This window comes from Cygnus atratus, chromosome 1, assembly GCF_013377495.2.
Source record: "Cygnus atratus isolate AKBS03 ecotype Queensland, Australia chromosome 1, CAtr_DNAZoo_HiC_assembly, whole genome shotgun sequence".
Classification (NCBI taxonomy): Eukaryota; Metazoa; Chordata; class Aves; order Anseriformes; family Anatidae; genus Cygnus; species Cygnus atratus.
The window spans coordinates 195,235,741-195,263,688 of record NC_066362.1 but is presented as its reverse complement, the minus strand read 5'-3'; the positions used below and the strand labels follow the sequence as shown (position 1 = coordinate 195,263,688).

Genomic DNA, 27,948 nt, shown 5'->3' with positions numbered 1-27,948 from the left:
TTTGGGTGGTACTGAAAACATATGGACAACCTGTACTACTAAGATGAGTACATGAGTTCCCATAATTTCAAGAGGAGATAAGAAGTTGAAAGATAAGAGTACCAATGGAAGTCTCCAAGTAAGGCTATCACTGATACTGTCCACTATTATCTAAATCTAGTCATGCACAAAGCATTTTGTCCAAAATAGACATATAAATGTAATATATAGAGACATATAGATATATAGACATATAAAATAGATTTTTGATTATTATTATTTTTTAGGTGTCTCTACAATGGATGTTAAATGGAAAAATAAATAAATAAATAAATAAATCTGAACCAGCAAAGTAGGATTTAACTTTATATATCAGGAGGAATTTAAGTTACTACAAAACTACATTGTATGTACTACATTGTAACATACATGTTCTTATTTATGAGACTTCAGAACAAACAAAAATGTAGGTTATCTCATGTCATTTTAAAGACATAAATAAATAATCACAAACCCAGCTTTGACTCCTGTTTTTTGATAATGAATGTTAATAGAATTTTCATTAATTGCCAAATTTTCAGAGGTATTCCATTTTAAGAGCTCTATGATACATAGTCTAGTTTTAGGAAGCATAGAGAGAGAGGAAGAAAAAAAAAAAAAAGAGCAGTTCATATTTGCTAATGAATGCTTTGTAAAGATTTAATGTAGAAGTGACAAGTACTTTTTTCTGAAGTTTCTTCACCTATTCTTTTTGCAGCATGTTGTTAGTAGCTTTCACCATTTGGATTTATGTACATCCATTTTGTCTTTGTTCAATTATGTCTAACATAATGGCATCTCATCCACTTTGTTGGATATATTCCTTAATGTGCTACAAGATTTAGTCCTTTGTTCATTATACTGCTTGTGATTTATTTGATTTCACTATGTGACTTGTTTATCACCATTGTCTGTGCAGTTTCAACCACACTGTTCTGTATCCATAGATTTCTGTTACTGAGTTAACTTTATAGGAACAATTTATTCAGTTTACTCAGCTGTAGCTGGCAAAATCATCTATATACCACTGCTGGGAATTTGAATTGGGATGCTTAGTCATTGAATAGTACTTCTTTTTTATTCAAATAATAAATAAAGATGACTATTCTATTTTCATGTTTAAGAATACAATTCATCAATTTCTTAAAGTAACATTTTTATATTTCTTATGCGATAGTACAGCTCTTATTCATCTGTACATTGAAGACATTGGAATTCTGGAGATACAACTTTTTCTTTTCCTCTTATTTTAATCTTGAACTAGATAGGCGCTTTGGAATCAAAATGCTTCAGTGTCTTATGGAGGTAAAATACATGTTTAATAAATATAGAAATTTATTTCTGTTTACAGGATCACACCATATATCTGCATTAATTACAAACATTTAAAACTAGGAATGACAGTAAACCACATCTACTTTTCTTCTCTTTCTTGTAATAAAGTGCATAGAGAATTGCTTGTTTAAATAAGAAAGTGGATGGCTTTGTATGTTTACCTATAAAATATTAATTAAAAGATAACTAATTAAAAAATAATATAGTTTAACAAATAGTTGGGACATTCTATTGTAAGACATTTTTAATTTTAGCATGACTGAGTTCATAATCTGGATTTGCTGTACCATGGAAATCTATGTATAGAAAGAAGGCAAGTGGAAGGAAAAATATATATATATATTGTTAGCCAAAGTTGAAAATATCAGATAAAGTCTTTGGGATTACTTTTGCCAGAATTTCTAAATCTACATCCAGCTACTGCAAGAGTATTGTCTTTTTTGTCCTCCAAATTCAGGCTTCTATGCACATTAATAAGGTCTTGAATTGTTTCATATTAATAGTTGTTACTAGAAGCTGCAGTTAAATAGAACCAGGTGCTGCCATGGTCACTGCATGATGGATTGCAAAAAGATTTGAGCTACATTCACAGGATTCTCTAGATTCTCTATTTGGTAGAAAGACAGTAAAGAACATGAAGATCATGAAGTTTTTCTACCTTCCCCCCCCCCCCCGCCCCCAGTGGCATATGCGCTGAGTTCAAGCATAATATCAAGACTACTAAATAGAAGCAGGGTGCCAGTCATGTGATCTGGCTGAAATAGAGATGTAATAGATTTCTCTATAGTTTTACAGAGTTTTCATGGGCAGTGTCAAAGGAGAAATAGTTCGCATTTTCTCCTAAAAGTAACATTCGAGATTATTGTTAGATATAAATTAAAATAGAAATACTATGTGGGCTTGAAGCAAAGTTTTCTGTAATATAAAAAGTAATCAAGTGCATGTGACAACAACCCAGAACTAGATTTCTCATATTCATTAATATGACGATTGTCTCATTCCAGAGGGAGCTACAAAACAGTCTATAAAAGTAAGGTAGATGCATTACCACTGTGCTACCCATTGTGCTTTCATACTGTCTGCATCTTCATTGTACATAGTGCAGAAGTTTTGTATATCAAGCTTTTTAGTAATAGAACTGTAATATTGAACTGGTTCTTGTAATGATGACATAGCGATGATAAGCCAGTGTTTTAATTGTCAGTGTTTTACTAGTTTGAAACACTGTGTCTATGTAGAAGACAGGTAGAGAGGGACAGGAGAAAACTGGAAACAGTTATTACATTCACGAAGTAAGATAAGATATTTCAACTACTGCTGAGAGGACTTTCACTTAATTTTCCATCAAATCTGAAAAGCATACATTAGGGGAAAATTCTACTGGTATATTAAAATTAAATAATATTTCTTTTATGTTAACATATTGTTGTTAAATAATATCAAAGTCCTGTTCTCTGATACATAATTAAATTAATTCCTTACATGCACTGAGTTCTAACCTATTCTGATAAGAGTACATCTGTCACATGTACAGGAAACTGGTTGATCCTACCCTCTGGAAGCACCATGTCCCACACTGGTGATTTATTTTTTTTTTTTTTTTTTTGCTCTGCAGATGCTCTTTCTATGGCTGTGACTCACAAGAAAGTAAATCCATTTCTAGATTACTTGTTCTGAAACCAAACATGATGAAGTCAAGTGGTTTCATAAATCACCAAAAACAGTACAAAAGCAATTTACTGGTTCAGATCTGTTAAAAAATAATAATAAAATAAAATAAAAAATTAAGTGTCTCATCAGGTTTTATGGAATTTAAGTAGTCTGTCCTGTGTTATTGGAAAGCCAATAAAAACATAAGGCTGACATAGACTCAGTATTGAGTTTAGGCTAATTGGATGAATCATAGAATGGCTCAGATTGGAGAGGACCTTAAAGATCATCTAACTCCAAATGAGTTGGCTATGAAAATGGCCATTCTTCATCTGGTTCAAATTTGTAGTGGAAAATGATCCATAGTGGCTGTAGAATAACAGACTAAAATACAGTGACACTAAGAACTAGAAACAGTTGTTTCATCTTCTTCCATAAGTTCCAGAGCTGAAAATAGTAAATTTGAATGAAAATATACTCACACTTCATGAAATATTTTTGGCAATTCACTGTTTCCCTTTTAAGCAGATCTGTTTACAAGTGCAGTTATCAACGTGCTAGCTTTCTTCATTCAGGTGTATGAGCCTTTAAACTGAATTTCTGCATTTGTGATTTTTATTTTAGTGGTTTCCTGTTAATAAAAATAAATGAAATGAAATCTTATGGCTAATGTCCTGACACGAGGACCAAGAATTAGTGTGACAACCTGCAGTGAGAAGTAAGACTTAATTGCCAAGATATTCATTGTTTAGACACGGTGATTAGTTCATTTGGCATTTACAAAGATGAAAATGGTAATTCTATAATACAGTAATTAGGGAGAGGCATATTGCCTTGAATTAAACAAGAATCAATCTGTATCTCTCCCTGAACACAGACTTAATCTAAATGAAATCCTTTTAAATGTCTAATATTAGCATCTTCAGAAAGAAATATCAAATTTTTGCCCAACAGATGACCTGCACATGAAAATAATGTTCCAAAAGCATGTGAGCATTTCTGTTCCAGTAGCTGTGCAATATGTAAATAAATTTCTGTACATAAAACTATTGATCTGTAAAACGAGCTATAAAAAGGAGGAGGTAAGGTTTGACATTATTTATTTGGAAGTTGATTTTGTGACTTGTTAAAAAGGTTAGTCAAGTAAAACCTGTCCAAAGAACTTTTAAAGACTCTATCCTTGATTAAATGGTATATTATTTTCCCTTTTTGTCATGCCATCTATTAGTGAGTACTTTGACTGAATGCCCAGCCTGCACTTTAGATATTAGTTTTCCAGTACACAGATTTTTATCATTTTGTATATGTCTTAAGGGATGTAGCAAGTTGAATATCAAAGCTGTTTTCTGACATATTTTGTTAGATATATGCTCAAAATTTAGTCAAAATCCATGGAATTCTGGAAATCTGTAAACAAACAAACAAATAAATATTCACATACCAAACTTGAATCTTCCACAACCATGGAATTCTATTGAGTTAGCTAATACACAACAGAGAATTACAATAGAGAATTATGTCTGGAATACTGAAATATCACCTAAATTTATATTTTCAAGTGCTAGAATATTACATTAGAATATAACGTCTTTTTCTGTTGAGCATATTCCTGTCTTCTTACCACACACAAAGGAAATCAGCATAATTTATATTTTAAACACATATTTATCCCATCATATCTAAGAATACGGCACAAAGACAGGGTTGTTCTTAAAAATTCCAAGACCACATCTTGTTGGCCTACATGTTTCTCATGAAAATGAGAAAGCAAGTGTTGGTCTACTGAATTCTGACTGAGTTAGAAATTCAGGTAAAGCCTGAGCCAAATGTTTATCTAAAATTTCCTTCATAATGTACCTATCATGAAAGGTGAACATGGAAATTAATGGCTGCAGTGGTCCATTAGGCTTCTGTTCTGACACCTGCCAACAGTCTGGGTAGGTTTTTGTGGTCAAAGTAGAAGCAAAGTTTTTTGCAAAGTTTTATGTTGTTGGTGGTGGGTTTTTTTCTTCTTTTTTTCTTTTTTTCCAGAAAAGACAGTCCTGTACGTTTAGATGACTTTATCTTTAAAGGAAAACAAACAAACAAACAAACAAAAACCTTTAGTGATCACACAATTGAAAGAGTTAAATACCAGCTGAACAAGATCTCACAACCTGAACAAGATCTTGAGCATTATGTCTTCAAAATTTCAGAAACCAAGATCTTGAGCACTATGTCTTCAAAAGCTCATAAACCAGATCAGAATAATATTTAATAGATTAAACCTATTCAAAACCCCCCTTTCATTCCAGTGAACTTTGGGCTTTGAGTTCATAGTGACATGTAATATCTACAATATAAATATCTTATAAATATCTTCATTTTGACATGAAAATACTCATAAAAGATGGGATATGTAATATTCCTTTATCAAAGCGAACATGAATCTTTCATCTCATCCTTTCTTTTTTGTTTTTGAATGATAGCATTGCTTAGGGGCTCTGATCTGTAGGACTTTATTCTTCAATAATTTCAACACTACATAGCCATTGATACTCTTCCTAGTTTACAACAACATTGTGACTTTTGAATCATAGTGCCCACATTTTGGAGTAGTTCAGAAAAGAGCTGGAGATGCTCCCGAGGAAACACAGATGGGAAAAAAAAAAAAAAGGAAAAGAAAAAAAAAAAACACTCTTCTCACCTTCTTCCCAAACTTTCCCCATTGTTTTTTTCTGATGTCTTCTGTCCGCTCTATGCAGAACTCTTGAAAGGGCCTGGTCCTTATAAGAAACCAACAACAGAATAGTAAAGTTTCCTTGTAACTTCAATATTACTTGCATATCTTTGCAAGAATGGCACTAATCTCCCTCTTAATGAATTCCTTTGTTTAACAGTCATCAAACCTTGAGGTAAGACATGCTTAGAAATTTAGACAATCATTATTTTCTCGATATACCAAATGTAGACAGACAAATTATAAATGTAACCTAATTCCAGCTTTAACAAGAAAAGCTTTTAGATGCAAATCCTGATTAGGTAGAAACAGTATTCTGTGAAAGAGTAGTCAATGGACCATAGTTCATAGATGACTCGGAGGTCCCATGTTTTTCACACAGGTATAGCGATTGCTAATGTCCCCTTTGCGTGGATAATTACTGCAAATCCATACTTATCTCATGTTTGACAGTAGCACCAACTGATTAACAAACTGATTTATCTACTGCCTGAATCATTGCTGAACAAGTAGTGAGACAGGTTGTCTATTTGTTCTGCTATAAACTACAGGTATAAAATGTGTCCCCTGGTTGGATTATATCATTAGGTACACCCAAGTTACTGAGCATTGATTCTGCATTCACTACATCTCACTTTGTATGAGACAAAACCTATGGTTCTTCACATTGTCTTTAAATTAAGTTTGTTATATCATTTTACACTGCCATAAGACTCTTCCCATTTTCTGAGTATGAAGGATATCTGTAGAAGATTGCAGTGATACAGGTAATGTTACTGAGTTAAGACACTGAATTGAGCATTAGCTAGAGTTATCTCACATACCTCCCAATTCATACTACCAGTTTGTGTTTGAGTAGGAATCTCATTAGATCCAACATTTGGAATTATAAATCAAGCTACCTCCACAATACAGATAAGGCCATAAGCCTTATAAATGTCCATATATAAAGTCTGTAAATGATCTTGAAGCTTGAGCTGCACCTTGAATATACAGATATTCGGGGTATCATGTACTAAGTCTTATAAAGGTCACCCACTCTGCTCCTTATTTAGATTCCAAACCACACCCTGTTCTCAAAGGGCTGTTTTTACATGGTCTTTGTAGGAAAGACCATTTTACTGTGTTCTCTTCCGTAGACCTGCTGCTAACTGGTAGCTTAGGTTTCCACTTTCAATAACAGCAGTAAACAAAATCATCGTATAAAACAGGTTTTTATTTTTGCTGATTGTCCTTGGCTATGAAATCTTGAATTAAAAGAAAGGTCATTTACCCTTCACATTCTTCTACTTTTGTGCAGTTTTAAAGAATGCTATAATCATATCCAAGAATCTAAGTGAACGGCACTTCAAAGGTTAAAAGTTCAAACATTCAACTCAAAAATTAGGGAAAAAAGGGTGAATGAGGTTACAGGTATAATCTCAGTTCAGCAGGAATGCACATATGTGTGACAGGAACATGAGTCAACCAGAGTTTTGAGGATTTTTTTGCAACTTTTCATCCAAGTGAGAATCCCCAAAGCACCAAAACACTTTGAACCACAGAAGCTATAGTTTTTATAGAAGTGAGATAAAATCAAGAAACATTTTAAAAATGAAGCAAACTTGGAGACAGAAAAGTGAACCTATAAACAGATTATCCCTGTCCACTGTGTCCTTGGAAGGATCATTCTTCCCTTCAGGTGTGCACTTATTTCAGCAATCTTTCATCAAGTTTCAAGAAACTCTGTATGTAGTCCTTGCTGGGTCCCTAGGAAAAAATATCTTTCTTTTCATCACCTCTGATCCCTGACTGTGTCTGTTCCCAGACTTCAGAGGAGAGGCAAAGAGAGATACTGACACAGTGAACCACAAAATGACAGGCAAAACTGATGCCATCTGTTCCTATCTGCTTTAAGGACACATTCACACTGCTAGCTTTAGATTTTTAGCTTATCCTCGCCAGGTCCCTGGGAATCAGTTATGTGGCTTAACAGAATGATTCAGAATATATAAGTACAGCCAATAGGAAGAGATCAGAGATCAGAGTACCTTTATATAGAGAATACAAGCCTGTGTGCAATATAGCGGCCATATACTGGCTTTAGAGCAGCTATATAATGAACAGAGAGGTCTCAGCTGTTTTGGTACTACTCTCCAGCATCCTGAGAAAGGAGCTTTCACAGTTATATGAATTTATAAAATGAATTAATCTGGTGAGTATTTATCTGTATAACTATATGACACAACTGTATGTCTGTCAGCAGGTTAACGCCGGTGACATTGTATCCTTTTCACCTTGTTTTCTATACTCTGTGTTCCTAGCTCTACACTGATGTTATTGATAATGCACTACCTTGGTAAGTTTACAGAAGAAGAGAGGTGAAACAATGTGTTGCTTTGAGCAGGAAAATTTTCAGGGAAGAAAGACTGAGGAGAAAAAATGTGGAAGTAAGCAAATAGAAATTAGGGAAACAGTGAAGATGAATGCCCCAATGCCACTTTGACTACCTTGAAAAACAACATGAGACAATTCTTGGCATTAGAGCTTTCCATTACAATTCCAGCAGTAGAGACCTTGTAATGATGCCCACCTACTGTGCCACTAATCTGTAGGTGTCACACAGGTAGTGCCACAACTCACTCCTGCCTCTGGATCAAAGTGGGAGGTTCTCTAATGACCGTTCTCAACTAGTGGTATGGCACAGCAACAATAGCAGTTTATATCTTGAAATTAGCACCTGATCACCTTTGGTAGAGGTGATCAGGTGCTAATTTCATCAGGTGCTAATAACCCATCAGTGGGCTGTAATGATGTGCACCCAGACTTAACAAGATAAATATGAGCTTGGGTCCCCACATTCCATGAATAAAAGAGCATGTGGCTAGCAGCAGCAAGAGCAATATGAGTCCCTGAAATGGCGTTTCCATCTGGCATCATGGCATTAGCTATTTCATCTTCTCCCCACATGCTTCTCACTGGCTCCCCAGTCCTCTCTTAGAGTGTGTTACTACTGCAACACACCATCTTTGCAAAAGCAGTACAGACACCAAAAAGAAGGAGGTAGAGGTTAAGAATGGAGGGTTTGTGCATAAAGTAAAATGGGATGAGCCTGAGTATGTGTCCCAAAGAGGTCTGTGACCATCTTCCTGTGCGTGGTAGAACACTCCCATCTAAAACACCTTTACAAGAACCATCTTTGGGAGCAGCCTGGCAGAGTAGCACAGATACAGTCACTGAAATGTTTTCTTTGTATCATTATTATTGTTTATGATCTCTTGCTCATAACTTATGTCAGCAGGGTAATTCCTTCTGTTTTCTTTCATGCACAATGATACAGCTGTAGATAGATGTAGACCCTTTTGAAGAGAAGCACTTCCAACTGAACTGTTATTACAACATATAATCAAAATCTTTAGAGTCATGGCTAAAGTGCAAGGTATTCCAAAGTAAACTGAAGCTTTTAAGGTTCAAACAATTCTAATCAAGAGATTGTTTGTCAGTAAGAAATTTTTACTCTTTTCATTCTTAGTATTAGCGGTAATATAGTTCTCTGGAGAGAACATGTCTTTTTAACTGCCTTTTCACAGTTAAAAGGCTGTATTTCACCTTGTGAGACACACACACAAATCTTGTTTTACCTAGTTTTTCAGACATAGTAGCAGATTCTCTTCCAGAATACTAAATGAACTCAACTGACCCCAAAATTTTCCATTGTGGCAAAATCTCATTTACAATTCATACAGCTTAGAAGTGTTTTTGTGGCAAGCTGGTGCTGTTAAACCACATCTCTACTGAACTGGGTGCTATTAAACCGCATCTCTACTGAACTGATGATCTCTTCTTCCTTCAAGGTGTCTGCATTCACAGGTCAGAATGTTTGTGGTCTTTTATTTTATTTTTTTCACAAAATATAAGAAAGCTAATGCATCTCAGTCAGCTTTACAGTTTAGTTAGATATATTTTTAACACCACATAGAAGTTCAAGAAGACCTTGTCAGTGTGATTATTGTCAGTGACCCTATCACTGTGGTCAAGGGGATTGAAAGGGCCAGTTGAATGTGGCAAATCAACAGATGGTCACAGGGCTGGTGTCACAGACAGGGGTTTGTCTACTTAGACCATGGGGCTTGCTTTGAGAAACCTGGTCTGCTGGGGTCTGATGGCATCAGAGAGGGGATGACCATCTTCAGTCATAGGCTTGCCAAGGTGGTAAAGAGGGCTTTAAAATAAAGTTGCTGTGAGAAGGGAACCTCAGTCCATCCCACTCCTCCCAGTTTGATGCCAGTGTCAGTGATAGATGCCCAGAGCCTGGAAAAGGGTCACAGTTCATCAGGAGAGCACCTGAAGAGCAAGACAAAGGAATTCCAGCCATTCCAGCCAATAAGTCGGCTTCATCGTGGTCCAACTTAAACATCTCTGTGCTAACACATGCAGCATGGGGAATAAATAAGAGCAGCTAGAGACATGCACATGCCTGCAGGGCTATGACATCATTGGCATTATGGAGTCATGACGGGATGGCTCTCATGACTGGTGTGTCGGAATGGAAGGATACAGGCTCCAGAAAGGACAGGCAAGAGAAACAAGGAGGGGTTGTTGCCCTCCATGTCAATGAGCAGCTGGAGTGCTTGGAGCTCTGCCTGGGTATGGATGAGGAGCTGACAGAGAGCTTATAGGTCAGGGAGAGCAGGGAAAGGTGACATTATATTGGGGGTCTGCTACATACCACCTGATAGATGACAGAGGAGCCAAAGAGGAGAGGTTCTGTGCTGGACAAAAAGGGTCTGGTGAGGAATGTGAAACTCAAGGGCAGCCTTGGCTATACTGACCATGAAATTGTGCAGTCTGGGACTCAGAGGGCAGCGAGGAAGGAGCACAGCAAGCTCACTACCCTGGACTTTGGGAGAGCAGACTTAGGCCTCTTCAGGGATCTGCTTGGTACAGTACCATAGGACAAAGGCCTGGAGGGAAGAGGGGCCCAAAAAAGCTGGTTAATATTCAAGGATCACCTCCTCCAAGCTCAAAAAAAAAGAGGCCTACGGAGGGTGGAAGCAAGGACAGGTAGCCTGGGAGGAATAAAGAGAAAATGTCTGAGCAACCAGGGATCAGGTTAGGAAAGTTAAAGCCCTGTTAGAATTAAATTTGGCCAGGGATGTCAAGGGCAACTAGAAAGGCTTCCATAAGTATATCAGCGATAAAAGGAAGACGAGAGAAATTATGGCTCTCTCTGAAAAGAAATGGGAGAGCTCGTTACCTGGGATATGGAGAAGGTTGAGGTACTCTATGACTTTTTTGCCTCAGTCTTCACTGGCAAGAGTTCCAGCCCAAGTTCTGGAAGACAAAAGCAGGGACTGGGAGGATGATGAAACACCCACTGTAGAAGCAGGTTGGAGACCATCTAAAGAACCTGAAGGTGCACAGCTCCTTGGGAACTAATAAGATACATCCATGGGTTCTGAAGTAACTGGCAGATGAAGTTGCTAAGCCACTGTCCATCATATTTGAGAAGTCATGGCAGACCAGTGAAGTTTGCACTAGCTGGAAGAGGAGAAACATAACCCTCATATTTATAAAGGGAAAAGAGGAAGACCCAGGGAACTACGGGCCAGTCAGTCTCACCTCTGTGCAAGATCATGGAGCAGATCCTCCTAGAAACTATGCTAAGGCACATGGAAAATAAGGAGGTGATTGGTGACAGCCAACATGGCTTCACTAAGGGTAAATCGTGCCAGATGAATCTGGTGGCCTTCCATATGGGGTTACAGCATTGTTGGATAGGAGAAGAGCAACTGACATCATCTACCTGGACTTGTGCGAAGCATTTGACACTGTCCCGTATGATATCCTTGTCTCCAGATTGGAGATTTGATGGATGGACCACTTGGTGGGTAAGGAATTGGCTGGAGGTCAACAACTCAATGTCCAGGTGGAGATCAGTAACGAGGGGTGTTCCTCAGGAGTCAGTACTGGGACTGACACTGTTTAACATCTTTGTCTGCAGTGTGGACAGTGGGATTGAGTGAAACCTCAGCAAATTTGCTGATGACACCAAGCTGTGTGGTGAAGTCAACATGCTGTAGGGAAGGGATGCCATCCAGAGGGACCTTGACAGGCTTGAGATGTAGGCCTGGGCAAACCTAATAAGCTTCAACTAGGCCAAGTGCAATCTTGCATCTGGGCCAGAGCAACCCCAAGCATAAATACAGGCTGGGTGGAGAATGGATTGAGAGCAGCCCTGAGAGGAAGTACTTGGGAATTTTTGTTGATGAGAAGCTCAACTTGAGCGAGCAATGTGTGCTTGCAGCCCAGAAAGCTATCCGTATCCTGGGCTGCATCAAAAGCAGCATGGCCTGCAGGTGGAGTGAGGTGATTCTCCCCCTCTGCTCTGTTCTTGTGAGAGCACACCTGGAGTACTGAGTCCAGCTCCGGGGCTCCCAGCCCAAGAAGGGCATAAATGTATTACAGCAAGTCCAAAGGAGCTCTACAAGGAAGATCAAAGAGCTGGAATACCTCTCCTGTGAAGACAGGCTGAGAGAGCTGGGGTTGTCCAGCCTGGAGAAGAGAAGGCTCCTGGGAAACCTTATAGTGTCCTTCCAGTACCTAAAGGGAGCTTACAAAGCTGTGGAAAGAGTGGCTGGAAAGCTGCCTGGAAGAAAGGGACCTGGGAGTATTGGTTGATAGCCAGCTAAATATGAGCCAGCAGTGTGCTCAGGTGGCCAAGAAGGCCAACAGCATCCTGGCTTGTATCACAAAAAGTGTGGCCAGCAGGACTAGGGAAGTGATTGTCCCTCTGTACTCGGCTCTGGAGAGACTGCACCTTGAATACTGTTTACAGTTTTGGGCCCCTCAATACAAGAAGGACATTGAGGTACTGGAGCATGTCCAGAGAAGGGCCACAAAGCTGGTGAAGGGTCTAGAGAACAGGTCTTACGAGGAGCAGTTGAGGGAATGGGGGTTATTTAGCCTAGAGAAAAGGCTCAGGGGAGACCTTATCTTTCTCTACAACTACCTCAAAGGAGGTCGTAGAGAGCTGGGGGTCATTCTCTTCTCCCCAGCAATAAATGATTGGACAAGAGGAAATGTCCTCAAGTTGTACCAGGGAAGGTCTAGGTTGGATATTAGGAAAAATTTCTTCACTGAAGGGTTGTGAAGAGTTGGAACAGGCTGCCCAGAGAAGTAATCAAGTCACCATTTCTGGAGGTATTCAGAAGATGTGTAGATATGGTGCTTAGGAATATGGTTTTGCTCTAGACTTGGCAGTGCAAGGTTAACAGTTGGACTTGATGATCTTGTAGGTCTTTTACAACCTAAATGATTCTATGATTCTGTGCTTCTATAAGAGAGCTGGAGAGGGACTCTTTGTTAGGGAGTGTATCTATAAGACAAAGAGTAAGGGTTTTAAACTAGAAGAGGGTAGATTTAGATTAGATATAAGGAAGAAATTGTTTACTATGGGCGTGGTGAGGCACTGGAACAGTGTCCCTTCCAACCCAAACCATTTTATGATTCTACGATTAACCTGTAGGTTGGCTACAGAGAGAGAAACAACCAGAGAGAACTGACAATGCTAAGAAATTAGATAGTATTCAAGAAAAGCTATCTTCCTTCTCAGATATTACTATGATGATTTTGTATGTATGAAACAGTATAGTCTTTAGTCTGCACTGTTATTCCTGGTGAAGTTTTCTGAATGCTCAGATGAATCCTCGGCTTTGCACCAATAATTGTTGACAAATAAATGTTGACAATTCCACAGACCTCTCAGGTAATTTATTTCAAAAGCTAAAATAATCTAAATCTAGAATGACCATGAAAACAGTATGCCAAACTAGACCATACTCCAACTGAGCCCTTGTAGTTATTGAAATAGGGGCCACTTCACAACAGAAATGATTAGAATGCCAGTAGTTCTGCGGAGCGTTGTATCTTATAAAGAAATTTCTAAACAGTTAGTGAAGAACTTTTAGTTATTGATCCAAGTAAAATGTTCATCATGCTAATTGAGTCTTCACACAAAGAGTTTATATCTGAGCAAAAATGTACTAAGTGTAGGCTTTGCACTCTTACAGAGGCAGAAGAAGGATGAAAGAGATCCTTATTGTTTCAGGACCTAGTAGTACCAAATAATAGAAATAAAATTAGAGCTTCTCCTGTTGACAACACAGTCAGTTAGATCATAGGATGTGACAGCTGTTCCGATCTTCATCTGTCCCATCAGTTCTGGGCTCCCTGGTACAAAAAAGAGAGGGATCTCCTGGAAAGAATCCAGCAGAGGGCCACAAAGATGATACAGGGCCTGGAGCATCTTCCCTATGAGGAAAGGCTGAGAGACCTGGGTCTGTTCAGCCTGGAGAAAAGAAAACTGAGAGGGGATCTTGTTAATGTTTACAAATACCTTAAGGGTGGGAGACAGAGGGATTTGGCCAACCACTTTTCAGTGGTTCGTGGGGACAGGACAAGGGGCAATGGCCACAAAATGGAGTACAGGAAGTTCTGCACTAACACGTGAAAGAACTTCACGGTAAGGGTGACGGAGCACTGGAACAGGCTGCCCAGGGAGGTTGTAGAGTCTCCTTCTCTGGAGATATTCAAGACCTATCTGGACACCTTGCTGGGCAGCCTGCTCTAGGGAACCTGCTTTGGCAGGTGGGTTGGACCCAATGATCTCCTGAGGTCCCTTCCAACCCCTACAATTCTGTGATTCTGTGATTCTGTGATCTTTGAACTACATTGAAATTACACATTTGACATTGTTGAAAAACAGAATTTTGTAAAACAACCTCAAATTCAAAGGTGCTAAATGAGAAATTAATAGAATGATATACTAACAGCATGTATCAGTAGATCATTAAAATGATCTCAGTCTTCGCATACTGTGAGCATACTTGTTTCATCTTAGTGTCTATTTCTAGGAGAAATAATAGACAGGAACAGGTGCATATTTTGGGGTTGTTCAGATGTATTATATCAATGGGACATAGAAAGCATGTATTCAACTTATTGCTTTTCAGCACTCCATGCTGGGATTTTTAGATGGGTTCACAGCTTTTTGCTCTTTTGATTCTCATCTGTTAGCCACCCTTGCAAGAAATCAGCAGCCACTTTGGCTACTGGTACCTGTCCGTCTTCCTTGGGATTATGACATTCTGCTCCCATTGACACCCAAATAACTGACTGCCTAGGTATGCAAGGTAGAGATCACTAGAAAGCAGAAAACAGATCCATTGGGGCATTCTTAAACAATGTAAATTTTAAAATTTCCAAATTGATTTTTTTTTGAGAGAGAGAGAGAGTGTGCATGAGTTCTAATGAAAAGGCTGTCAGTTCTTCCTATCTACAAAATTCTTCTATTCACATGAAAACAGGAACTATCTCTAAAAAAAAAAAAAAAAAAAAAAAAAATTTAATAATAATTTTTCAAGGAGGAGGGAAAGATTTAAATTCAGTTCCTTACTGTATGGAGGTGTAACTTGAAGCTAATATTCTAGTAGTGTTGTTGCAGAACATGAATCAATGTTGGAAAACAGGTACCATCTGACTGGGTGTTATTACAAAGCTTACAATAATAATGTTTTAGCTAGATTACTGCTGCCCTGAGCATATGAAAACTTCCCATGTAAACATCTAATTAACTGTCTTAAATTTACAACAACCTAATTTTAATGAAATTAAAGTTTAGTGTGCTGCAGGTTAATATGAAAAATATTTCTGCTATTCATATTATATTGCTGAAGTTAATGTTAACACTTCAGGCATAGGATAGTTTGGCTGGTTTGAGCTGTGTCTTTAACCAGTATAAATTAAAGCAGATCCATGTGGTTGAATGAAACTCTCATTTTACAATGGATAAAGGTTTGCCCCCTTGAGTACATGGTCTATTTGTATTTTCACTCTTGCATACCCAGTCTGCCAAGTTGTCTTTCTAATGAGTGAAACACAGAAATATCTTAAAGTAACTAAAATTTCCCCATGTATTTTTCTTTTTCCTGAGGGAATTATGAAGTCCTACAAGCATGTTATTATTTTTAAAGCTTCTGAGAAAAATAGGGTAATTTAATAATTCATTGTTGTCACCTAGGAACATGGAAAAAATTATTGTGATAAAAGTCTTTCTTGAAAAGCAAGAACTTTTTCTAAGTAGCAGAATATTTCTGACATTGAAACAGTGTGAATAAAAAAAGAATAAACTTAATTATTAAAAATATTAAAATATTAATATAGGTTTAAATTTTAAATGCATCAGTAGAAAAATATGGTAAGAAACACAAAAGAATGTTTTCACGCTTTTTTGAGTCATTTCAGCGTGTTTGTAGATATATTGTCCTAAAGCCAACATATTTTATAAAAAGGCTTTTAAAAGAATTTTTTGACTATAATGAAGAGCATAAAGACCTTAAACAGCCCTTCCTACTCTCTGGAACACTTTTTCTGATATAAATTCTGATAAATTCTTCCAGTTTTTCCTATTCATATGAGACCAAACACATTTTGAGGCATAATACTAGAACAGAAATGCAAGGTGTCTGTTAGCAAAGCGATGCTAAATTTTCAAAATGTACAAACTGATCTCTCTGACTTAAGAGTGTTATTGAAAACTAAAATAATGATAAGTTTTATTGTTTGTTTATTTTATATAGGTAATTGACTACTTATTTGAATCTCTATTCCATTTACAGTTAGGCTCTGATTGAGTTTAATACTGCAGATGTTTACATTTTAGGACGTTCATGTCTCATCATTGACTTCAGTTATTAACAGGGTCTTTAAAGCTAATAGTGTACTGAAGTGCCTGTCTGAAATGAGGAATTAATAAGAAGCACTGTTAAAATCAGTAATGACCCACTCGTACAGAGAAAAAAGCACTTCAAGAGACCATGTTCATTCTGACATATCAGTGGTTTCCAGCCATTACTGCTCAGCAACACTGCAGAAATTGCGCTTATTCTCTGTGCTTAGAACAGAAACTACATTAGTTAGCAAAAGCTGACTTGTAATGCTTGTCACCTGCAATTGCATGTACCTATGTGGACACCATTTGCGTTGTTAAAATCTGTGTATTTGCATACATAAATGTTTTTGTGCAGCAAACGTCAAGGACAAAATGATAGGCCCAGTTGTGGCTCCTTTGTAAAAAACTTGCCCTGAGACAGTTTGCATAGATTAGATTAAATAGAGCTGGAAGTAGTTTACAGCACATTAATGATAAATCTTAGCATATTCCCATGACCTAGCATATCACACACAGGAATTACACTATTATAAATGTTTGAAAATCTGAAGAAAATCCAACTAATTTTGTATTCTGCTAAGGGATTGGGCCAAACATCGCCTTTTTTCTAATCAGTATTATATTTTAATTTATGTTTATATTATAATATAGAATATTATATATTCTAATCAATATTTAAATAAAAAACTCCATCTAGTGTGATAATATAAAAAATGTATATAAAGTAGATGGTATTCTGGTTATTTAAGTGGTTTTACTATAGCAATAACTCATATTCATTTCCTGTGAGATTTCAAGGCTTGCACATCTATTATGAAGGAGTGAGAGAAAGCACAGGGAAATGAGAGAGCTCAAAGTCACTCAAGGAGAAATAAGTTTCAGCTATTTACAAATACTTGTCCTGATTCCTTGTAATCTACATTAAAGAATACTGACAGGTCCCATATCCAAGCTAATGTGAAATGACAGATTGCTCAGATCCAAACATTCTAAAGGGCCACGGGCTAAGTGAGTCAGAGCAGCTACTCTGCATTTGCATCTTAAAGGTTCTTATTTCCAATATGCACGCAAACCAATTTCATACTTCTTTTTTAGACCCTGCTGAGAAATATGGGGGAAAAAATTCTAACCACTTGAATAACTTACAATCTTCTTTTACCTAGTTTCTGTGTGTTCAAGTTTACAAAACTGTTGACTAAATCTTCAATGAATTTCTCATTAATGCTCCCCTGACTGCTTTGATTGTTATTAGCCCTATAAATATAACTTTAGTGTGGAAGAGTCAAAAGCACAAAAAAAAAAAAAAATAGAAAGGCAAAAGTAAGCATAACTTAATCAAACTACTCACTGCTAATTCTTCTTCCCCTCGGAAAAATGCCCACACATTTGGTTTTTTGTTGGCTTTTTAAATATATATATATGTATATATGTATATATTTCAAAAAACATAAAGCTCCAAATATAATCTGCCTGGCTTCCATTTCTATCAGTGTCCCCTCTATTACTCTCCAATAAAATCCTAAAGACTGTATAGTAATTATAACTTTTGCTGTGTTCAACCACTCATCTCCTTCAACATATGGAATCCAGGGTCCATCACAGAAATTAAAACAAAACCTAGCCACTGCATCAGTACCTCTGTTTGTAAGAATCTGTTATGAATGATACAACAGAATCAAACTTAGAGTTTTCCCTTCTCATTATCTTAATTTTAATGGAAGACTCTGCTCACCGATTTTACATGTGATAGGAAGAAAAAAATGCACATCCTGACCGTGGTGAATCAAGGTAAAACTGTCCCTGCTGATAGAGACGGCTGAGATTTTCCGCCCTCTAAACCAGTATGTTCTCTATTGGCTATAGACAATATCTGAGAACTTTCTTACTGAATGGTAACAGATATTAACAAGGAAACATATTGTCTGAAGCACAGCAAAGCAATAAGAGGATCTGGACTATTACTTCATTTCATTTATTCTTAAGAACTTAAAGGGAAAATAATCATCAATAATATAGCAGGCAGAATAGACCTCCTTGTTTTACATGAAGACAGTGATGACTGCATGTCCTCCTTCTTTATCATTTCCCTCAAAATAAGGCAAAATATTGCAGCCACTCTCACAAGTTTGTTTTCTGTGCATAAAACAGCAGGAAGGAAGAAACATGGAATTTTTAAAATCAAAACACTGTAAAATAAGAGACACTTCTTTATGCCACACTAGTACTTCTGAGCAACTCTTAAATATTGTGTTTTACACAGTCCTCTTTGCTAAATCATAACAAGCCTGAAGGAAGTTGAACTTTGTCATTCACATTTGTGGGGACCTCATACTCTGTTCATCCCATCATCAGTTTTCTCTATCTCTCTGCCAGTCAACACTGATTAAGAGAAGGCATTTCTAGTTGGCAAGCAGAAGACTTCCAAACACCTTCAAATATCTTCAAGGAAAGATCTAGCATTTCCTATAAGTATAATTTATATTCATCAGCTTCTTAGAAGACAGTCTCGAAGAATACCTTTCTAATCACCAGAACAAATCAATCTCTCACATGCAAATGATATGAACTTCCATCCTTCCAAATAAAAAAGCACATCTTTATCAAGTATCTTACCTTCCCTGATACATACTTTATTGGTAAAAGAGTAAAATTGATGAAAGGGCTGATCTGTGTGAACTAATGCATTTTTGTTTAAAAGAATGTACTAAAAATGTTTCCAATCTTAAGTGTTGCTGCTGAACAGGAGCTTTGAATAGATTGCAAATGTTTTTACAGTGAAAATATTCAATTGGAAATATTGTCTGAAAACTATAATTACTGAGCATTTTGCAGCCTTCCAATGTCAATCTAAGTCCAATCCTGAAGCCTTAAGGAAAAAAAATACATTCTTATGCATGCTTTTATGGTTTTATAACAATTCTCAATTCAGTTAACTGAATTATGCTGTAATTAACAAAGTTTACTTTATAGAAAGGCTATATGTATAGAAAGGTTAATATGTATTTCCAAACTTGCTGATATTCCAGACAAGAAAACCACAGGCATTGCAAGCTGGGCATCCAACAGCTGCAGTACTTCAAATAAAATCATAGTGGGAAAGTATAATATACACAGACATCATATACACTTGGGAAATTACATTCAATTTCAGTTTAGCTCTTTTCATTATCAATCAATATTTTAGCTTCATGGGTATTTTAGCTTACATGGGTTCTTCACAGTATGCTGTGAAGAATGTGGTTAACCTGAGAGAGCAGGTGGTCACCTGAGAGAGCAGATGTTCAAGTTCAAAGACCAGCATCACATTTGGTGCTCACCACTACCATCAGCAGCAGAATTTATATGCTTTAATTCTTTAGACTGTCTCTAACATTACACCACCGTCTTAAGTCATCTGCCCCTCCCTTTCTCTCTCCCCCACAGATTCCTACTGCCCTTTGAGAGTCCCTATAGTATCCTGGCTCACATCCAGACTTCCAAAAGACATAGTTACACAAGCTTCTATGTCTGTGCTATAAGCAGTTAAGTCATCTCATAGGTTTTGTATTACATTTCTCAGCCCTGTGTAGGTGTCTTGGATACCTTTGGACTATTTTAATATGAATGAAATGGAGCAAATTCACAGAGCATAAGTTGCCACTGTCCACAATGCCTGATTCAGGCTTTCTCTTAGTAGCTTTATTCCCATCCCATGTCTTGGATGCATATTTGTGGCCAAAAACTGATGCATTCCTCAAGCATACCTCTCAGTTTTGGCTGAAAGTTTAGTTCATGAGCTTATAGACTGCTTCTTGATAATAGCCAAAGCCAGAATAAGGGGAGAAAATGGGGGAATTCACTTCTGAATCACACTTTTGATTTAAACAGCAGTTGCAATTCTGTGCCTCACGTGATGTCAGGTGATAATAGGCATTTATGGCATCGTATGAGGAGCAGCTGAGGTCACTGGGCCTGTTCAGCCTGGAGAAGAGGAGGCTGAGGGGATCACAGTCTACAACTTCCTCACGAGGGGGAGTGGAGAGGCAGGTGCCGACCTATTCTCCATAAACACCAGTGATAGGACCCGCGGGAACGGTGTCAAGCTGAGGCAGGGGAAGTTTAGGCTGGACATCAGGAAGAGGTTCTTCACCGAGAGGGTGGTTGCACACTGGAACAGGCTCCCCAGTGAAGTAGTCACTGCACCAAGCCTGTCTGAATTTAAGAAGTGTTTGGACTGTGCACTTAGTCACATGGTCTAAACTTTTGGGTAGACCTGTGCGGTGCCAGGAGTTGGACTCGATGATCCTTATGGGTCCCTTCCAACTCGGGATATTCTATGATTCTATGATTGATGTTTGGGGAACTATCTCAAGATTTGAGGGTGAAATTCAGTTCCAGGTCGAGCTATCTGAGTTTAGATATCTGTAATATGAATTAGATGTGGCATTTTATTACTGTCAATAGAAACATTACTGATTCTATGTGAAAGATCCATGAATTAACATGTACAATAGAAGCTCATCTCACCTTATCTTTCATTTTACAAGCATCTTCTAAACAGACAGGTATTCTTTCCTTCTTGGTCGTCCTTATAATAGAACTCCTGAGTGCTAGCTCTGATTAAAATTAATCTTTCTGAATACTGATGATCTCAGTACTGATGTTTGACCTATACTCCAGGTTGTTTTCTCAGTTCCTTAACTATAAACACTTCCATAACAAGCAGCTGGTTAGTGTCTGCTATATTCTAGGGTTGCATTTGCCTTTGCTGTATAGTACTGTTAGTTCAGAGCAACATTCACTACTTTTCTATGAATGTGACTCTAAGAACCACCAAAGCCCTTCTGTTTGATACTTGCTGCATCAGTGAACTGTTTGTTTCAGCAAATTTCTATCATCCTTCTTTTTGTATCCTCATCATTATGAAAAATGATATTTCAAAGACCCAGCTCTCTTTCAACAAAACTGATTTTCCTCTTCTGTTCAGACAGTTCCTTAACCATCTTAAATTTCTGTATTAAACTTTTTTAAACAGTCATGTGAATTCCAGTAGCCTCATCACTAAACACTTGGAAGATGAAATCTGCATTCATTTTCTCTAGAAAATATTTCTCTTATTAAATGTTATAATAATTTAGTCTTGCCCTGCAGTTTTATGTTAGTAAAATCATGTTGAATTTTATCTCCTGTCCATTTTCTGTCATGATCCCAATTATTCTTTTTACTAATATTCTTGCTAAAAGTCTTTTTTTTTTTGCTTTTAGTATTAAACCAGCATATTTACTGATTCCAAGTCATCAATTCTCATATCTTTTTCTTCACATTATTATGTAGACAATTTTTTCTACGGAAAGAGTAAGCTTATATGCCAATTTTTTCAGTCCTTGGATGGACAACACCTATCTCCTTTAAGTTTTGCTTAAACTTAGATACAATAATCTCCAAACTATCACCTTGATCTCTCTCTTCCCTATACCTTCATCTATAATCATAATTTTTCCCTCAGTTTATAATGTTTTTTTTTTCCTGAATTGTTCAATTATTCTTAACTATATTCCAACCTCATTTCTTCTCTCTTTGCTACCCTTTTGTTTATGATGTTAAAAAAAACCTTTTCCTACAGAATTTTCTTATTAAAATGTGTTGACATACTACACGGGTGGTCTCTCCATGACAGATATTTGCAGGGCGGGAGGGAAAAGTCTGTGTTCCTGCTGTGTACAGCAAGTGTTATGTGAATAAATAAAGCATTTCAGTTTTCATCATAACCAGCCTCTGGCTTTTTTCCCAAACACAAAAAGGGAGAACAAATGAATGTTAGGTATTTTAAGGAAAGTATTAATTTCTGAGTCAAATAATTCACCAGTAAATGTGTTTTCAATTCCTTTGATTGAGCAATTATTCTTTTCCTCATGGATACCAAGAGCTTTTAGCTAAATAGAATGTAGCTGATAATATGTATAAGATTCATTAGATAATCTTCCATATGCATCTAACTTTCTTTTCCTCCAAGATCAGAATGAAAAACAGTTTTATATCATGACTTTCCTGTGTATAAGCTTTTTTTAATTTGTAAACATTGTAGGAGTGTCCTTTTATTTGTCTGATGCTGACAGTATGATGGCAACTATTACTGTTCTGCAAAGGCTACTATTATACTAATAATACAATGTCCTCAGAGCATTGATCACCAAGTATCTTGAGAGGAAATATACAAAAGCCTACTTGCACCAAGAAGAAAAGAAGGAAGCTTACATCCCAGTCAGTTCTTAAACCAGATATCATTCTAGTGAAACGTACTCCTTTTTACTTCAGATGTGAAACTAGTCACAGGTGTGAAATATTGTAACAAAATTTCAGACCTTCCTATTTGCGTTAATAAATAAACAAATGGGTAGATAAAAGGAAGCTCAAAATTCTGATACAAAGCAGTTATCTAATATAATTTTGCTTTCTAAAAAATTACCTTTAGACAAATAATGTGACTCAAAACTGATACAGATTAGTTTAGAGTAAGAGGGGACATACAGCATCATATTATACTGGGGAATTTGTAGACATGTCTTTTCTTTGCTCCATTCACATTTGAAGCTATTTAGCTATTATTTTCTTCTATCTTTTTTGCTGAGAACAGTAAGTAGTTTTACATCTGAAGTGAATAAGTGTACATTTTTTCATGAGAATAAAATTCTGTTTTCTCCAAAACTATTTCTATAAACCTCATATAATAAAACACCAAAGTCAGAGAATGGAGTGGTTTTTTTGTTTGTTTGTTTTTGTTTGTTTTTGTTTTGTTTTGTTTTTCCTGACAGTAAAAGATATTCAGTCTCATATTGGTGATTTGCTTTGAAAACATAACTGAATCTTAAGTACTTATTTCATCACTGCTAATTTAAACAAAACTCAGTTTTGCACTTTAAGGTGTCCAACCTACAAATGGAATTCCTTCCATTTATTGTTTGTTGAAGAGCCCAACCCAGACCTGTTAATAAGGGTGGTGAGAGATCCTTACTCCTAGTGAAACACTTTTCTATGAAGAATAAACTATAACATTGCAGTCTCCACAATTTCTGACCATAGCCTCAACACGGTATTCCTAGCAGAAGGAATATTAGTCACTACTTTAACAAACAGAAAACCTTCACTGCAGAGGTATATCTAAAAATCCAGACATGCCTGGGAAAGGCCACCCATCCACTTAGATACTTTAATACAGATAGAGATCTTAATCTTACTTTCAAAATACAGGAGAAGGAAGCACTCCTCATCTCCTCCACTTCTATGTGATACCTGAAAGCATTTGTTAAGAATTATCTTTCTTCACTGTCCATGCCTGCTGAACAGCTTCCAACCCATACCTCCTATGTCCTTTGGAGAGCTCTAACAACCACCCAGCCTAGGAATAAAAGTGCAATATCTGCAAGCAGGGTTTGGCTTAATTGCCATCTAAGAGATGCCATTTAGCCTTGCAGTTCTCTGTCAGGACAGAAGTAATGTGTGTGTTGTTTTTTGTTGTAGTTATTGCTATTGGGTTTTGTTTGTTTGTTTTGTTTTGTTTTAATGTTTTTCCAGGGCTCCAGATTTAACATAAATTCTGGGGCTTTGTTTCTTTTAGATCAGTTAAAGCATGTTAATTTGCACTTCTGTATAGCTTAATGTATTTTATGACTAATACAGTGTAAGCAAAGACAAAATTTGAAATTCCCAAGTGTAAATGGCTAAATATTTCTCATGAGTATACTTCAGTGGGGTTATTCAACTGAGAAATGTGGTGAAACTGGAATCATACTAGACTCAATGTAAAAAAAAAAATACTAAACTACAAAAAAGCAGAGATTATTTAAGTGTATGCTACACTGTGTAGTAATGCTATCAATCATACTTTGACTAGATATAATTAATTTTATGTTTTTTTTTTTCCAGTTCTCTTTTACATTTTGCTTTCCATTCTTCTTAGATTTGGTTTTTAAGATATTTTTTTTTAATGAAATATCTTGTGGTTATTTTGACAAAATATAACAGTGAAACTTTAAACACAAATTATGAAGAATCACCTTTTTACTTTTTACAAAATATTCATTAATATTCACCATGGATATGTGTCAAAAGATACCAATCCACTGATGGCTCCTTGTAACTGTATGAATTAAGGAAAAAGGAATAAAATGGGTTTATTACAAACCTTTTGAAACAGGAGAACTCCATTATCATCTTCCTCATCCCTAGCTACAGAGGCAGCAGCCCTTAATCTTATTTATTAGCTGTAAAATTTATCATCATGGAATTTGGCTTCTAGGAATTGAGATATAATTATGTATTTTTCCTTTTCAGGATAACTATTCTTCCACATGGGAGCCTGCGAATCCTGAACGCTTCTAAGTCTGATGAAGGACGGTATTTATGTCAAGGTGTAAATGTATTTGGGTCTGCAGAAATCATCGCATCAGTATCTGTTAAAGGTATGACAAAATACTTTGATGTTATTGATGATATCTCATTGCTAATATTTGTATACATATTAAATCAACCAGATCATAAATAGTTCTATAAATTAAAAAAAAAAAAAAAAAAAAGAGGAAGAAAAAATAAAAATCAATATCCCTTTTAACATATTTTATCTTTGGGATCTCACTTGCTCATACCCCTTTCTGAAGAGGATTGAAGTCTGGGAAAAAAATAAAAAAAAAGAAAAAAAGAAAAAAAGGCAATAAACATTATAAGGAAAGATAACTTAGTTTCTCAGAACACTGACAGTAATCAAAGCACTGAGTTACAATTATTTTCTAAGCCACATTTTTCTCACTTTGCAGGTGAATTCTTATATTGCCTTTCATTTTAGATGTTCAAGACCATTTTCAATGGTCATCTTGGTATATTTATGCCTGGATTTTTTTTTATTATTTTTCATTTATTTTTTATGAGACAAAACAGTGCAATCACAAGATTCCAGGTATTACAGCTTTAAAAGCAAGCGAATACATATATATATGTATATATATATATTTCAGTGTTTAGCACTATACATTTGAAAAAAAAAAAAAACAATAAATGCAGGGTCTGAGTAAATCAAGCAGAACTCAAAACCAGTGTATTTATGCCTTGCCATAACTAGACTTTCACTGAAATGTTCTTTATCCTTCTATATTTCAAGAACCAACAAGAATAGAGCTGACTCCCAAGAAGATAGAGTTAACAGTTGGAGAAAGCATTGTCCTCAGTTGCAAAGCCCTTCATGACAGCACACTAGATGTCACTTTCTACTGGACACTTAATGGGCAGCCAATTGACTTTGATAAAGAAGGTGGACACTTTGAAAGCATCAAGGCAGTAAGTGATCATACGTATGTTTTTTATGTCTGCTGCAAAGCGATAAAAATTTGCTTTTACATGTTTTTATATGATTTTTCATGCCTCCCATCTACAAAAGTCTAACAAAATTGAAAGATAACTTGTTTCACTACTGTTGGAAAGAAATTATAGCTAGAAGAGGTACAAACTTCAGGTCACTAGAGTTAATTCTGCATCTGTTAATATTAGTGAGGTACCTGTTGAGGTACCTTTGTGAGGGAACTGAGGTACTCTTTGTGAGGGAACAGAAAGTAGTTTGAATTAAACCTTCCTTACATAATTCTACTGATTTTAATACAAAAAGGATGCTGCTATAAACTTTGATATCTTTCTTACAGATAGTATAGTTGTTGGAGTGTCCTTATCTCCCAATGTTTTTATTTATTTATCACATATTTTGTTATCTGAATAGCAAGGACTATGTTTTATTCTCCAGCCTTCTCTCCACCACCACCATTCCTCGCTGCACCCTCCCCCCCCCCCCCCCCCCCCACCCCACCGAGTAGATTCTAGCTGTGCAACTGCTATTAAAGTAAATAAAAATCATATGGAAAAATATGCATACAAATTATATACATTAAAAAAAAATCAATTTCATATGATCAAATAGTATGATAAAGTAATGCAAGCCCGTCCCATGTAAAACTGTTTGAACTTTTCTTAGTAGAAAGAAATTTCTTAATGTGAATGAGTCTGGAAATAAAAGCTACAGACATTTACTTCAATTTTCCCATTAATGAAATGTAAATAAAATGTCCATGCTATGTTAACAGAGAAAAATGAACCTCACAAAGGTCAGAACTTTTAAAAGTCAATGCGTCTAATTTGAGTACAATGTAGTAAAGTTAACTTTGCATTAAAAAACTTGTCAGTGGCAGTCAATTTATTCTTCTGCTTGGCTTTATATGTCATACTGTATTCATTTTGTATGTGTGTTGGTGGTGAGGGATTTGGTTTTTTTTTGTTTGTTTTCATTTTTGTTTTTGTTTTGTTTGACTTCAATAAGCTTTGTCATTGAAAACTATTAGCAAGGTGTGAAGGGTCTTAGCGTACTTGTCTTCATCAAAAATCCAATACTCAAAATTCAATACTAAATATTTAAGAAGGAAAAACTGTAATTCTTCCTTTCCTTTCCTTTCCTTTCCTTTCCTTTCCTTTCCTTTCCTTTCCTTTCCTTTCCTTTCCTTTCCTTTCCTTTCCTTTCCTTTCCTTTCCTTTCCTTTCCTTTCCTTTCCTTCCCTTCCCTTCCCTTCCCTTCCCTTCCCTTCCCTTCCCTTCCCTTCCCTTCCCTTCCCTTCCCTTCCCTTCCCTTCCCTTCCCTTCCCTTCCCTTCCCTTCCCTTCCCTTCCCTTCCCTTCCCTTCCCTTCCCTTCCCTTCCCTTCCCTTCCCTTCCCTTCCCTTCCCTTCCCTTCCCTTCCCTTCCCTTTCCCTTTCCCTTTCCCTTTCCCTTTCCCTTTCCCTTTCCCTTTCCCTTTCCCTTTCCCTTTCCCTTTCCCTTTCCCTTTCCCTTTCCCTTTCCTTTCCTTTCTTTCTTTCTTTTTCTTTCCTTTTATTTCTTTCCTTTTCTTTTTCCTTTTTTCTTTCCTTTTCCTTCCTTCCTTCCTTCCTTCCTTCCTTCCTTTTCTTTTTTTTCTTTTGTCTTTCTGTCTTTTATTCATTTTTCCTTTTCTTTCTTCCTTTTATTCCTTTCTTCCTCTGTTGCTTCAAATTTAAAGCATCTTGTGGTTCAAGAAAACACCCTATGCTTACAGTTTAAATCAAGTTATTTCAAAAAATCTGAAATCTAAAGTGTGTTACACAGTTCCTTTAGTACATTTCAGCATCTTCAGTTCTGAAGGGAATTTCTTATCACCTAGAAAAATCCTCGGGCTAGGAAATTACCAAAGACATGTCTCCTACCAAAGTAAAGCAAAATTAATGGAATTTATTTTGTTATATGAACACAGGGATTTGTAAATCTTTTAAGAAGAGTTATTCCATAATTTCATTTCCACCACAGACAGCCATCAAACTGATAGAATTAAGGTCCATTCAGAGAGAGAACCTGAAGTAAGACATACTGGGACATTTTCAGAGTAATATTCACGCAGTCATAATGGAGTCAATGTTCAATATCTAAATGACTAAGTGGATAAAAAAATGGTTGTATAAGAAACAAAAATCTGTCATCTTTATCATCAGAGGCAC

At 36.5% G+C, this 27,948-nt stretch overlaps 1 protein-coding gene across 1 annotated transcript in view; it reads left to right on the top strand.

Annotated features, from left to right (window-relative positions):
• CNTN5 (contactin 5) overlaps nt 1-27,948 on the top strand; it is a 680,315-nt gene that overhangs the window by 585,161 nt on the left and 67,206 nt on the right. Inside the window, 2 exon segments of the mRNA XM_035542535.2 lie at nt 24,744-24,871; nt 25,564-25,739. Coding sequence (XP_035398428.2) covers nt 24,744-24,871; nt 25,564-25,739 — 304 coding nt within the window.